The sequence below is a fragment of the Chrysochloris asiatica genome, unplaced genomic scaffold, assembly GCF_000296735.1.
Source record: "Chrysochloris asiatica unplaced genomic scaffold, ChrAsi1.0 scaffold00194, whole genome shotgun sequence".
Classification (NCBI taxonomy): domain Eukaryota; kingdom Metazoa; phylum Chordata; class Mammalia; order Afrosoricida; family Chrysochloridae; genus Chrysochloris; species Chrysochloris asiatica.
The window spans coordinates 4,734,632-4,750,216 of record NW_006408712.1 but is presented as its reverse complement, the minus strand read 5'-3'; the positions used below and the strand labels follow the sequence as shown (position 1 = coordinate 4,750,216).

At 37.7% G+C, this 15,585-nt stretch overlaps 1 protein-coding gene across 1 annotated transcript in view; it reads left to right on the top strand.

Annotated features, from left to right (window-relative positions):
• ERO1L (ERO1-like (S. cerevisiae)) overlaps positions 1 to 15,585 on the top strand; it is a 53,738-nt gene that overhangs the window by 23,956 nt on the left and 14,197 nt on the right. The window contains exons 5-8 of the mRNA XM_006872357.1: positions 4,506 to 4,582; positions 4,665 to 4,738; positions 11,408 to 11,528; positions 14,477 to 14,523. Of these exons, the coding sequence (XP_006872419.1) occupies positions 4,506 to 4,582; positions 4,665 to 4,738; positions 11,408 to 11,528; positions 14,477 to 14,523 (319 nt within the window). The remainder of the gene's footprint in view (positions 1 to 4,505; positions 4,583 to 4,664; positions 4,739 to 11,407; positions 11,529 to 14,476; positions 14,524 to 15,585) is intronic.

Here is a 15,585-nt window from a genome sequence, read left to right as displayed (position 1 = left end):
AGAAGAGAAAAGGAAGACAAGGCATGCAAGCTTTAATGAAAAATAAATTTCCCCTTTCCATGCAAGCTGATGATAATATGTAACTTGTACAAAGGCCAATAATTCCCCTCATAGAAATATGACTGGCCGTCTAAAAACCAGAACATACCAATTTGCTGACAAAGCTTGAGTGCATGCATTGTAAGTTGGCGGTTATATTTAGAAGACTGTGTCTAAAGACACTTTACCACATACATCTACAGAGGATGCATTTACTTGTCACTCTGGGATACATGGTTTTTCATTTAGACTACAGAACTGTTCTAAATTAATTTTTCGCAGTATTTTATTTTGAAAAATTTTAAGCATACAACAAAGTTGAAGGAATTTTCCTATTAACAGCCCTAGACCCCACTACCTAGATTCTGCCATTATTTTAGTATATTTGTTGTTGTTAAGTGCCATTGACTTGGTTCTGACTCATAGTGACCATGTATAGGGTTTCCAAGGAGCAGCTGGTGGGTTTTGGTCATCGACCTTGGGGTTGGCAGCTCAGGGCTTATCCTACAGAGCCACATCAGGACCTCCTAGAAAACTTACATTGTCAGATATGTGTCCTTCATCCAGATAGTCATCTTCCAGTACATGTTACTTTCTGGATGTATTTAAATCAATGCTGGATGTAGAAATCAATGTATGTCCCCCTACACATATATGTAACTAGATGCATACCACTTACTAGAGTTCAGTATTTGTTTTTCTCTATATTTTTATATAAATTTAATATGGAATGAAATGTATAAATCTTAAACATACATTTTATGAATTTTGACAAATACATATATCTGTTCAACAGATGATAAGATATGTAAGGCAAGGTCTGTGAGAGTTCCCAACACAGAAATTCATGTCTCAAAAAGGAACATGTTACCAGAATGTTCCTTAGAAGCAAAGATGGGGAGACTTTGTCTCATGTACTGGAAAAGGACATCATGCTTGGTAAACATTGCTAAAAGGTCAGCAAAAAAGAGGAAGACCTTCAGTGAGATAGGTCTACAAAATGGGCTCAAATGTAGCAACAATTTTTAGGATGGCGCAGGACTAGGCGCTGTGGGTTAATGAGCTGGACTGCAAAGTCAGTTTGAACCAGTTGAAGCTCAAAGACAGTTGAAGCTCACCAGCCGCTCCTCGAAAACCTTATACAGCGTAGCTGTAAGTCAGAACTGACCCGATGGCACTTAACAATGACAACAACAACAACCATTATTGTTAGGTGCCTTTGAGTTGGCTTTGACTCATAATGACCGTATGCACAACAGAACAAAACACTGCCTGGTCCTGTGCCATCCTCACAATAGGTAGCTGTTTGTTGTTGTTGTATGTTGTTAAGTGTCATCAAGTCTGCTCAGACTCCTAAAAACCCTGTATAGGGTTTCTGAGGAGTGACTGGTGGGTTTGAACCACTGACCTTTTGGTTAGCATTCCAGTGCTTTTCCTACAGCTCCACGCCATGTCTCCTGGTTGCTATTGTTGTTGTTGTTAAGTGCAGTCTACATAGTTGATTTGGATTCGTAGCTGCCCTGTATCCAACAGAATGAAACACTGCCCAGTCCTGCACCATCTGCACAACCGCTGCCACACCTTAGTCCACTGTAGCTGCCACAGTGCCAGTCCATCTCATTGGGGTCTCCCTCTTATTTTCTGCCCCTCCACTTTACCAAGCATGATGTCCTTCTCCAGGGACTGGCCCCTCCTGACAATATATCCAAAGCATGAGAGATGAAGTCTGGTCATCCTGACTTCAAAGGAGCATTCTGGTTGTACTTCTTCCAACACAGATTTGTTTGTTTTTCTAACAGTCTGTGGTACCTTTAATATTTTCCAGTACCACAGCACAAATGCATGAATTCTTCTGTGTTCTTCCTTATTTATTGTCCAACTTTCACATGCATATGAAAATACTATGGCTTCGGTTAGGAGCATCCTCAAATTGACATTTTCAATACTTTAAAAGAGGCCTTGTGCAGCAGATTTGCCTAATGAACAACGTCATTGGCTTTCTTGACTGCTGCTTCGATGCGTGTTGATGGTGGATCCAAGCAAAGTGAAGACTTCGGCTTTTTTCTATTTTTCATGACGTTATTTATTGGTCCAGTTTTAAGGATTTTTTTTTCAACTTTACATTGAGGTGCAACCTATACTGAAGGCTGTGGTCTTTTATCTTCATCAGTAAGTATTTTAAGTTCTCTTCATTTTCAGCAAGTAAGGTTGTATCATCTGCATATCACAGGTTGTTATTGAGCCTTCCTTTAATCCTGATACCACATTTTTCTTTGTATATTGCAACTTCTTGGATTATTTAGCATTCAGATTGAATAAGTATGGTGAAAAAATATAACCCTGGTGTGCACATCTTTCCTGATTTTAACCGTTCAGTGTCCCCTTGTTGTGTTTGAATGACTGCTTGTACAGGTTCCTGATGAGCATGATTAAGTGTTCCAGAATACTCATTCTCCACAATGTTGTCCACACTTGTCATGATCCACACATTTAAAAGCCTTTGCGTAGTCCATAAAGCATGAGTAATCATTTTTCTGGTACTCTCTGCTTTCAGTCAAGATCTATCTGATGTCACAACAATATCCCTTATTGCACATCCTTGTCTGAATCTGGCAAGTGTCCTTGAGTCAATTGTGACTTATAGTGACTCCGGAGGTACAGGGTTTCTGAGGAGCGGCTTGTGAGTTTGATCTTGCGGTTCAAACCAACCTTGTGGTCCAGTGCTTTATCTCATAGCACCACCCCAGGATTCCCTGGTTGCTATTCGCTGTTGTTAAATGCCATTGAGTTGGTTCCTACTCTTAACAACTCTGTTTAGGGTTTCCGAGGAGTAGCTGGTGAGCTTGAACTGCTAACCTTGTGGTACAAACTGACCTTGCAGTCCAGCGCATTAACCCATAGCACCACACCAACTAATTCCACAACATATAACAACACTCTCGCATATCTAAAGATATTGGAATTCTTTTGGTAAGATTTAGTAGGCTCCAGGGCATTCTTAGGACTGGGCATTTAGAATTGGAATGAATCTTACAAATGATCTATTCCAACTGTTAGCTTTATTGAAGAGAAACCTGATGACCATAGTCAGAGTATTAGAAAAGTGGGACAAATGCTTCTTGATTTCTTGTCTGTTGTTGTTAGGGGCCATCTAGTCAATTTGGACTCATAGCAGCTCCCTGTGCGATAGTAGAACTGTCTCAGGGTCTTTAGGTGCTAATCTTTAAGGGCGTAGATCATCAGATCTTATTCCCACAGAGCTGGTGGGTGGGTTTGAACTGCAAACTTTTTGGTTAGCAGTCGAGTGCTTTACTGTTGCACCAAAGTCACTTCTCTATATCACAAAAATGTTTTCAGTGGATACTCTGGTAACCACTGATTGCTTCTGGTTTCTATATCTTTGCTTTTTCCGACAAAAGACCTCTTTTAAATGTTAAGGACCAAAGATATCGCTTTGAGGATCTTGCTGTGCCCAACCTAAGCCATGGTACTTCCAAATACCTCATATGCATGTGAAAGCTGGATAATACATAAAGAAGACCAGACATGAACTGATGCATTTTAATTATGGTGTTGGAGGTAAATATTGAAGATACCATGTGTTGTCAGAAGAACAAACAAATCGTACAGCCAGAATGTTCCTTAGAAGCAAGGATGGAGAGATTTGGTCTCATGGACTTTGTATGGACATGTTGTCAGGAGGGACCAATCCTTGGAAAAAGACACCATCTTTAGTAAAGTAGAGGGGCAGCAAAAAAGAGAAAGACTCGCAACAGGATGGATTGACACAGTGGCTACAACAGTGGGCTTACTGTAACAATTGTGAGCATAGTACAGGACCAGGAAGTTCTTCATTCTGTTGTTCACAGTCACTATGAGTAGGTGCCAATTCCTCGGCACCTAACAACAACAACAACGTATGTTTGCTTATTTCATATAGTATTTGTCTTTTTATAACCCTGGTGTAGTGCTGTGGGCTAATGCGCCGGACTGCAAAGTCAGTTTGAACCAGAAGGTTGGTGATTCAAGCTCACCATCCACTCCTCAGGAACCCTATACAGGGTCACTATGGGTTGGAACTGACTTGACAACAACAACCCTCACTCAGCATAATATCCTCTAGGGTCATTCATGTTGTGGCATGTATCAGGACTTCATTCTTTTTTCTGGCTGAGTTTTATATATATATATATACCACATTTTGTTTATTCATTAGTTGATGCACAATTTATTTCTACCTTTTAGTGACTGTGAATATTGCTACAGTGAATAATGAACATTAGTATATGGGGCTAAACCTTTTATTTATTGCTTAACTTTAAGAGGAATGTGAAATCTTATTTTTTTAAAAAAAGATTAGGATTTGAATCCAAGGTGATAAAAAGATCCTGAAATGACTTTTAAATTCTTTAAAAAATTCTTAAAAGACAGTAAGTTCATTCTATGTATTCCTCTTTTTATTACAGTATTCTGAAGAAGCCAATAATCTTATTGAAGAATGTGAGCAAGCAGAACGACTTGGAGCTGTGGATGAATCTCTGAGGTTTGATTTTTCACAGCAGTATTTGGTTTCTTTCATGTCAAATATTAACTTAAATAACATGATTCCATTTCTTTGTTTGAAGTGAGGAAACACAGAAGGCTGTTCTTCAGTGGACCAAGCATGATGATTCCTCAGACAACTTCTGTGAAGCTGATGGTATAACATTTTTTATAGTATGCTTATGTTTAAAATTATACATAAGAGGAAAACAAATTGAACACTTTGAACGTTAGAAATTGAACGCTTTGCTCTGTACCATTGCAAACTATGGAGAAGAGAAACTGATGAGGTGACATCAAAACTTAGAGCCAGAAAGTAATGATACGAAGATACTGTGTTTCAAATTCCTGTTCCCTTGGAGGAAGCAGCAGTAACAAGGTTGTGATGGAGAATTTTGGAGACTCAGTAGTGGCAGAAGATGATGAGTAAGGATTAGAATTGTATAGCACAGGATTCCCTGCCGTTTCTCCTTCCCTTTCCTTCAACTCCTTTATCTCCTGCCAAAATGATCTGCATTAGTTGTATTAGAATTAGAGTATAAAAAGGTAGACTATTACTGAAGGGAAAATAGAAGGCCCATATGTATGTATATAAGCTCAGTTTTTTAAAGAATTACTTAAATATATTTTGTATGTTTTTAAAATAAAATATGTGAAATATATGCTTATATTTTAAAAGATGGCTAACGTTTTGGAAATTTTTTTTATACAGCCCAATTTTAGAAATGCTAGAAAAATATGTGATTCAGCTTTTGGAAAACAAAAAACATTGACCTTAGAAGTTTTACAGTGTTCTGTATCTAATAGTTGATATAATTTTGTAAGACATTCAGATATTTTATATAAATAGTTAAAATGTGGGAATTGCAAAGCCTTGTTTCTGTTATTGGTGTTGGATTGTTATATAATTCCCTTAATGGTAGTTCTTGTTGCTTTGGAGAAGAGAATATTGGACCATGAGGTAAGTCTGCGACATTTAAAGCTAGGTCAGTGTTGTAGTGCTGTTAGAGTGTATAACCCTATAGAATTCTTTGATTAATATTTACAGATTCTCCGATTCTTCCTTTTTCAAGTTGAATTGTAGCCTGCTTATTGGTTAAACAAAATCAAATCAAATTAAGCCTTGTTATCCTTTTATGGCCTTTTGGGAAGGATCAGTTAACTTGAAAAAAAACAAAACAAAACACCTAGAAGAATGATACAGAACATTTTAATTATAAGTAAACAGTGCAACAGTGCTGCCTGTTATCCCTCCAAAAGAGGGAGAGAAAGGGAAAGTCCTTATTTTTAATTTTATGGATTCTTATTAGAAAGAAATATGCTTTCCTTAATAGAAAATATGACCATGTTTTGGCAAATACGTATTTCTACTCCCTGTCTTAGTTATTTAGCACTGCCATAACACAAATGGAGTCCTGAGTGTGGCACTATAGGGTAAGCACTCAATCTCAAGGTCGGTTTGAACCTCAGGGTACCTGGCTCAAACTCACCCGTCATTCCTTGGAAACCCTACACAGGATCACTATGAGTCGAAACCGACTCATCAGCACTTAACAAAATAAGAGAAATACCATATGTGGATGGCTTTAACAAACAGAAATTTCTGCTCTCATAGTTTAGGAGGCTGGAAGTCTGAATTCAGGGCAATAGTTTTAGGGGAAGGCTTTCTCTATTGGCTCACAGTTTAGGAGGAAAGTCCTGTGGCATTTTAACATTTGGTGCACTAGACACGATTGACTGAAAACCAGAAGAGTTGTGTGATGACATCAAGAACATCATCCATGAAGAAAAAAAAAAGGTCATTACAAAGACAGTAAAGAAAAAAATGACCAAACTGGATGTCAGAAGAGATTCTAAAGCTTGCTCTTGAACCTAGAGAAGCTAAAGTGACTGGAAAAATTAGGAAGTAATAAAGCTGAACAGAAAAATTTTCAGGAGAATTCAAGAAGACAAAGTAAAGTATTATAATGAAATATGTAAAGACTTGAAGGTGGAACACCAAAAGGGATGAACACATTCAGTATTTCTAAAGCTGAAAGAACTGAAGAAAAAGTTCAAGTCTCGGGTTGTAATATTGAAGGATTCTATGTGCAAAAATTGGCAAGACTTCGTCTCATGTACTTTGAACATATTCTCCAGAAGGACTAGTTCCTGGAGAAGGACATCATGCTTGGTGAAGTGGAGGGGCAACCAAAAAGAGGAAGACCTCCATTAAGATGGACTGACACATTGGCAGCAGCAATGGGCTCAAACTAACAATTTGAGAATGGCATGTGACCCAACTCAAGGGCACCTAATAACAATATGTACCTGGACATTTGGTGGTGGTGGGTTGCTGTGGACTCAGTTCTGACTCGTAGCAAACCTGCATAGGGTTTCAGAGGCTGTAAATCTTTACAGGAACAGAAAGCCTCATCTTTCTTCTGTGGAACGGCTGGTAGTTTTGAACTGCTGACTTTTGAGGTTAACAGCCCAACTTGTAACCACTACGCTACCAGAACGCCTTACATGTATATATGGTGGTGGTTATGTGCCATGGCATCATCGTGACTCATAGCCACCTTGTATGGGGCTCCAAGGCAATCATTTTTACTGGAGCAGAAAGCCTTAGTATTTTCCTAAGGAACGGCTGGTGGGTTTGAATTGCCAACCTTGTGGTTAGCAGTCCTGCACTAATCCTACAGCACTACACCAGGACTACATATATATGTGTGTGGTTGTTAAGTGCCATCAAGTCAGTTCAGATTCATAGCGACCCTTTTTAGGGTTTCTGAGGAGCTGCTGGTGAGCTTGAACTGCTAACCTTGTAGTTCAAACCAAGCTTTCAGTCCAGCGCGTTAGCCCACAGCGCCACACCAGGGCTTCATATATGTATCTTTATATGTTTGTTGTTGAGGTTAAGTGCCTTTGAGTTGGTCCCGACTCACAGTCACACTGTATAGGGGATTCCAAGGAACACCTGGTAAGTTTGAACCACCGACTTTACAGTTAAAACTGACCTTGAGGTCAAGTGCTTATCCTAAGGTACCACACCAGGACTCTGTATATGTTTAAGGTATTTATAAATATATGTCTATTTACCTGAAAAAGCCCGGGTTCTTTTGGGGATTTATTGTAATTTGCTGCTGTGCCAGTGAATATAGTGTTATCTGAACTAGAAAACACGACCTGTACCTGAACTAGATGGTTCCATATGCATATGTTTTTTTAAAAATTCTAATAGTTACTTTTCTACTTACTTTGTTTACCACTTCTGTTTTAGGCTCTCTGTTATTTCTAGATGCTATCACTTTGTGTTCTAGAAGCAACTTTCCCCTTATTGATACCTCTAATATGCTGAGAATTGTAAGAAAAAATAACCAAATGTAGATTTTTATTTTAAAGTGAGAGGCAGTAGGTGCTGTTGAGAGCTTAATGGAGTCTCGTTAAGTACTTTTGTGCTCAGTTTTTGTCATCTTTTTTGGTTGCCATTGTAACAGTGGCTATGACAATGGTTTTAAAATGACAACAGTCGTGAGACTGGTGCAGGACTGGGCAGTGTTTCCTACTGTGAATAGGGTCACTCTGAGTCGGAACTGACTTGGCTGCCCCCAGCAGCAGCAACAAGGTGGTAAATAATTTTGGAAAGCAGCTGAAGGACTGTGGGCCATCGTTTTTGTTTTGAAATTACAGTGCCGCAGGATAATGCGCTAGACCTCAAGGTTGGTTTTAATCGCAAGGTTGGCAGTTCAAACTAACCAGCTACTCCTCGGAAACCTTGTACAGGGAACCAACTTGACAGCACTTAACTACAACAACATAGAATATATGATAAACAAAAGAGGAAAACTCAATATCACAAAACTTTGTATGTGCATATGTATGTATATACTTATATATATACATATCTGTAATAGCCTTGTCTATAATGCTCTCTTCATGTTATTAAATAGCCTTTGTACTTAACAGTTGTATTGACTGTAAATGGTCTATTAAATCATAATATCATAATGGTAATACCACTGTTTGCCTTAGTCCTCAAACTGTTGTCTTTGCTCTTGATTTGCCTAAAGCAATAGGTCGTTTGATTTCTTGCCTGATGTTTCCATGAATGTTGATTGTGGATCCAAGCAAAATGAAGTCTTTGACAACTTCAATCTTTTTTCTCCATTTATCTTGCTATTTATTGGTCCAGTGGTGAGGATTTTTTTTTTTTTTACATTGAGATGCAATCCATGTTGAAGTTTGTAGTCATTGATAGTATCATTTAAGTATTTTAAGTCCTTGTGTCACCTTCATATTCTTTCAGTTCTTGGAGCCTTGTTCTTTGTCAATGCCTTCAGTACAGCTTGGATTTCTTCCTTTAGTACCATTGGTTCTTGATTATATGCTACCTCTTGAAATGGTTGAACATTGACCATATCTTTTTGGTAGGGTGACTCTGTATACCTTCCATCTTCTTCTTTTTCTTCTTTTTTAATGCTTTATTGTGAATTATGTGATAGGTTACATGGGAGGACATCACCTTCACATTGATCCCGTCGTATATTGTTTCCTTGCCATGGTTACAACCCCTTCCATGCATCATACATCAACCAAAGGGCATACCCTGCAAGCCTGCCCCCTGGTCATCTGCATACTGCCCCTCTCTCTCTCCTGGTCCAAAGTGTCCAGCTGCTCCATGTCCCCACGTCATTGTCTCTGCCGCCATCCCTGGCATCACTGCTTCTCTGGGCAGGATTCCGTTCTCTGCTCTTCTCCTTTGATGGTCCCAGGGACCTCTGCTCCTAGACTGCAAGGTTAAGCACTCCCCTCCCTTTGCCCCAAAATGTCCACCTTTACCTTTCCAGCCCTTACAATCAGTCCTGATAACAATTATTTGCTATTGTGTGGCAAAAGACCTATCCACATCTCCTTTCATCAGCCCTGACTAAGCAGAATGGATACTATTCAGTGGAGATTCTACCTTCCTCCATGCCCTCTGGATCTAGGTTCCCTCTTGAAAGCTTATAAGCCAGTCACTTCTTGCCTTTGTAGCACCCCCATGGAATTTTTTTTTTTCTTCAATGCTTTTAACTTTAGAAATGCTGAACGTGTTCTTTACTTTTGGTTCTCTAATGCCAGGACTTTGCATATTTCTTTATAATACTTTGTCTTCTCTAGCTGCCATTTGATATTTTCTGTTGAGCTCTTTTATGTCTTCATTTCTCCCTTTTGTTTTAGCATGTTTACACTTGAGGGCAAGTTTTAGAGTCTCTTATGACTTCCATTTTTGTCTTTTCTTTTCTGTCCTTTTAGTAACTTTTTTTTTTAATCTTTATTATTATTTTTTATTATGATAAAAATATATAATAAAACTTTTGTCAATTTAATAATTTTCACATGTACAGTTCAGTGATATTGATTCCATTACCACCTTCTTATCCAAATTCCACCACCATTAACAAAAACTCAGTGGCCGCTACACATGTCATTGGGTATCTTAACCTCAACTATAAGGAGGCCAGGGCTGTAATCGGTGAAGAGTCAGCACCCATTCATCTTCATCAGGTCAGTCAGATGGTTGGTGTTCTGTGACTTGGATTATGTTTAGGATTTTTCAGTGTTTAGACATGATTATCCATAGTTTCATTTTTGTCTTGACCCATCACAGTTGCTTAGTGGCCTTGTCTGACCTTGATCAGGATGTCTTTTTTTTTTTTTTTTTTTTTCCATGTTTTATTGTGAATTATATGATATTTTACATGGGAGAACTTTAGTTTTACATTCTTTCCACCGTACATCGTTTCATTGCCATGGTTCCAATCCCTAGTAACTTTTTGATTTCTTCTTATATGATGTTCTTGATGTTATCCCACATCTCTTCTGGTCTTTGGTTTTTAATGTCTAATGTATCAAATCTGTTCTTGAGATGGTCTTAAGTGTGGTGCTGTAGGATAAGCACTGCTAACCACAAGTCTGACAGTTCAAACCCACCAGCTGCTTCTGGGAAACTCTATATAAAGTAGATAACAGTCAAAACTGACTTAATGGCACCTAACAACAACAACCACTAGCTAGCATTTATTCTTACCATTGCTGTAAACACATTGTGCTTATCAGCTTATTAAGTCTCAGAATAACAGTATGAGTCTTACCCCTCATTTTACCAATAATGACACCTAAGCACAGAGAATTTTTTTAAAGTTGCTCAAGGACACATAGCAACTAAGTAGTGGTGCCCAGATCCTGATTCAGGTGGTCAGATTCCAGATATTATACCTCTAACTTTTGTTCTATGTTGGACATACAGGTTGTTTCCAATTCCCCTTTTATAAACAGTGCTAATACTGTTATCACCCTGTGTACAAGTTGTTTACATATTCAGGATTCTACCTTTGGGACAGCTGAGTAGTAGATCCTGATGGTAATCTTCTAAGATGAAAGTATTTGATAAGAACTAATGTACCTGCATATACCAATGCATTCTCATCTGGAATCTTGAACTGATGCCAAACACTTCCTCATTAACCTTAATTACTGATGTTAGTGATGGAGGGAAATGTATTTTATATCCTTTGTCTGAATAGCTCATGAAATTGAATTACCGTGATTCTTTCATTCTAACAGTCACATATTTTTACTTTTCACCATTTCTAAAATCAGGATGCTTTTGCAACCATGTGTACATTTAATAGGGCTGTGTTTTTTCTTTCCTTTTTTTTTTTTTTTTTTCTGAAAAGTTCTTTTAAATCCCTGGTCATTGTTACATTTATGGTACCTTATAACCAATGGCAGATAGTCATGTATAGTAGCTTTTAACAATAGTGAAGAGAAGGAAGGTTTAATAAAGCATTTCATCTTGCAGACATACAATCCCCTGATGCTGAATATGTAGATTTGCTCCTTAATCCTGAGCGTTACACGGGTTACAAGGGACCGGATGCTTGGAAGATATGGAATGTCATCTATGAAGAAAACTGTTTCAAGTATGTGTCATTTCCATTTAGAGATTCCTGTAAGATGTACCAATTAATTTTTATTAATAAATGATAAAATGATTAAAAATTACAAATCATATTTATTTTATTAACAGGTTTATTTGGATATAGAAACGTACCTATTCGTTAATCCAGTTCCTTTCTGATTTGACTAAAACTCCAGAAATTAATTTCAAAATTATTTATTTCTTCCTTTAAAAGATTAAGAATTTTAGATCTTTCAGGGAGTATCATAGGCACTCAGCAAATGTTCCTTGAGTAAATTATAGGATTTTATTTTATATACAAGGTAACCTAGAGCTAGAGGTTTATTTAATTTTCCAAGATCATATACTATATTTTTACCCAAATATGTATGCATTACATATTTTTTTTACAAACTTTGCAAACCCTGCTATATGCATGTTGTATGTGCAAAATACAGTAGTTGATGCTAATGTATGCATTAAAATCGCCATCTCTTGATTCTATATTTGATGTTCTATAATCCCTAATGTCAAGATCTAGTAAGTGGAAGAGCCCAGTTTAGCATTCTTAACCACTATAATGAAAGCAGTCAAGTTTATCACTTGCTAAAACAGAAATACTTACCTACTTGCAAGTTATCTGACTCTATTTTGGAATTATATTTTGTGTGTGTGTCTGTGTTAGGCTGGGAGGAATTTTGGGACAGTCTGTGGAGTCTTAGATATGAGGAGACTATATTGTTGAGAAAATCATCCCTTGTTTGAAGCTCCCTAATAATGGTAAGAGTCCTGGTGTGGTGCTGTGGGTTAATGCGCCAGATTGCAAAGTCATTTGAACTGCAAGGTTGGTGGTTCAAGCTCACCAGCTGCTCCTTGGAAACCCTCTACAGGGTCACTATGGGTCGGAATAGACTTGACAGCACTTAACAACAGACAGAACAACAATGATACTAAGGATTCCTGGTGTGGCCTTGCAGGATAAGCACCGGACTGTGAACCACAAGGTCAGCAGTTCAAACCCATCAACTGCTCCTTGGAAATCCTGTACAGGGTTGCTTTGAGTAAGAGTCCACTCGACATGATGGCACTTAACAACAACAAAAGTTTACAGCTGAAGTATTTGTTACATTTGTATCATTTAAATACATGATATGTATTTTAATTTCATAGCATGATATCCATAATATTTTTAATGATATAAACAACATTGTTGTTGTTAAGTACTGCTGAGTTGGTTCTAACTCATAGCGACCTTGTATAGGGTTTCTGAGGAGTGATTGGTGAGTTTGAACCACTGACCTTAAGGTTCGAATCTACCTAGTGGTCCAGTGCTTATCCTACAGTGCCACACCAGGCCTCCTTAAGGTACATCAGTTTGCCTTGTGCCCATCAGATTTGTTAAAATTTAAATTAGAAGTTTTAAAAAAATTAATAAGCAGAAAAGTCAAAATTTCTGGAGAGCTATTAAATCACTTAAGACACCCTAATTGAAAGGTGGTTGTTGTTAATGTCATTGAGGGTGTTCTAACTCATAGCGGCCCTGTATAGTGTTTCCAAGGAGCAGTTTGTTAGCTTGAACCACCAGCCTTTTGGTTCAAACTGACCTTGTAGTCTAGTACATTAACCCACAGTGCCACATCAGGATTCCAACTGAAAGGCAAGCAAAAACTATCATGATCAAAAACATGCAAATAAAAAAGGGGATAAAAACAGTGTGGCTAGATTGTTTACCACTTAGGTAATTTTGGTTTGTTAAGTGCTGTCCAGTCAGCTCCAATTTATAGTGTCCCTGAATAGGGTTTCCGAGGAGTGGCTTGTGAGTGTGAACCACTGACCTTGCCGTTCAAACCTACCTTGCAGTCTAGTGCTTATCCTATGGTGCCACCAGGACTCATAGAAGCAACATGTTGTTGTTGTTGTTAAGTGCCATCGAGTCGGTTCTGACCCATAGCGACCCTGTATGGGGTTTCCGAGGAGCAACTGGTGAGCTTGAACCACCGACCTTGCAGTTCAAGTGGCTTTGCAGTCTGGTGCATTAACCCACAGAGCCACACCAGGACTCCTATAAGCAACATGTGAAACAGTAAGTTCTGTTGAATGTGTTGAAATAAAGCATGCATGTGATTTTCTCAGAATGTTGCAAGTTGTTCCAATTCTTAAATTTAAATTATGGCCATTTAAACATTGCCTGCACTTCATTAACACTAATACTTACTTATTATTTGGGGATTTACAAACACTTCATCGATTTAATAACTCTCCAGAAAATTTCTGATAATCTACTTATTAATTCTTTTAAAAACTTTTAATTTAAGTTATAACAAACTTGATGACCACAAGGCAAATAAATTGATTTACCTAAGGAGGCCTGGTGTGGTGCTGTAGGGTAAGCACTTGTTGGACTGTAAAGTTGGTTTGAACTGCAAGGTCAGTGGTTCAACTCACTAGGCATTCTTTGGAAACCTTATATACGGTTGCTATGAATCAGAATTTAACAATAAGATTACCTAAGTGGAAAATAATCTACCCAACTGTTTTTATCCCCTTTTAAATTTTAATCCATGTGTTGGATAATGATAGTTTTTGTTTATTTACTTTTCAATTAACAGTGCCTTCCTCCCCTGCAGCCAAGTACACTTGTACATCCATATATACACGTAAACGTGCTACTGACTCTAGGAAGGAGTTTGACTGATATTTTCCCCCTGTTTGTTTGAAGACATAATTAGGAAATGACATTTTGGCTGCTACAGTGGGAAAAGATTAGGAGTTATTATCTCTAAATCAAATAACCACATTGCCTTAAAGCACTTCGAGAAAACAAAATATTTTTTAATCTCAACAAAACAGTTTGATTTTGAATGGATTTAGGCACTAAGCAACTTTTTGAGATGATTTCACTTTTACTTAACTGATTGTAACATGACTAGTTAACATTGACATTTTATACTTAAATTCTTTTATTTTTAGGCCACAGACCATTAAAAGACCTTTAAATCCTTTAGCCTCTGGTCAAGGTGAGTTATTTATTTGTACTGTTATATTATTTATCAGTCAATGAACTTTGGTTAGAAGGAAGGAGAAGGCAAGATAAAAGGTTTGCAGAAGCATCTGAGTTGATATAATCTATAGTCCTCTTTCCACGGACATTATGTCTCATTCTTGGCAGAGAAATGATTGCTTAAAATGTTCATACTTTAACCATGAGTATTTTTGTTAAAATCCTTATGGCATTGGACTATTATTGCATGAAGCTTAAGGATATATATTCTTTTATGAATTTTGCGGACTAACGTGTGTTCATTTTTCTACCATTTTCATGCATCTTTCAGTTAAATGAATATCTGAATAACTTCTGCTTCAAAATTGTTCCCATACCATCAGAGAACTGCTTTCTGTTAGTCTGATTGCAAATCCACTCATCTTTATATCTTGTAAATATTTTATATTTTCTAGTTATACTCAACTCAGTGTCTGACTCAAATGCTGTGTCTCTTCTACAAAACTCTCTTTGATCTTCCTAACTGGAAGTTATCTCCCCCTCTTCATGAAGTAATCTTATGCCATGTGGTTTTTGTCTGCCCTGTCTAATCCTGGCATTATTACAATTTGTATTATTTTAGTTATCTATTGATTAACCATAGTACTTTGGACATATGGGCAACATTTATCAATTTCATCTCTTTATACAGAGCTTGTCACCTAAGAGATACTTTGTTGGATAAATGATCCAAGAAAATTGTTTTTGTCATTTAATAGTCTTGTCCACAATAGTGAACAGCACATGTTTATTCGGCAAATGATTACGTACTATATGGTAGGCACTGTTGGGAAAGCAAGCTTGGTGATCTACTTCTAAAATCAGCCAGTGAAAACCCTGGGGCTCACATTGGTCCAATCCGCAGTGACCAGGGGGATGGCCTAAGTTCGGCAGCCTTTTATTCTGCTGTGTATGGGATTGCTGTGAGACAGAGGCAGACTGATAGCAGCTAACAGCAGAAAAGACACTGTTTTTGATTCCATGTTGCTGCTGTTGTCATCTGCCACTGAGTTGGGCCCTAATGCATGGGTGACCCTAA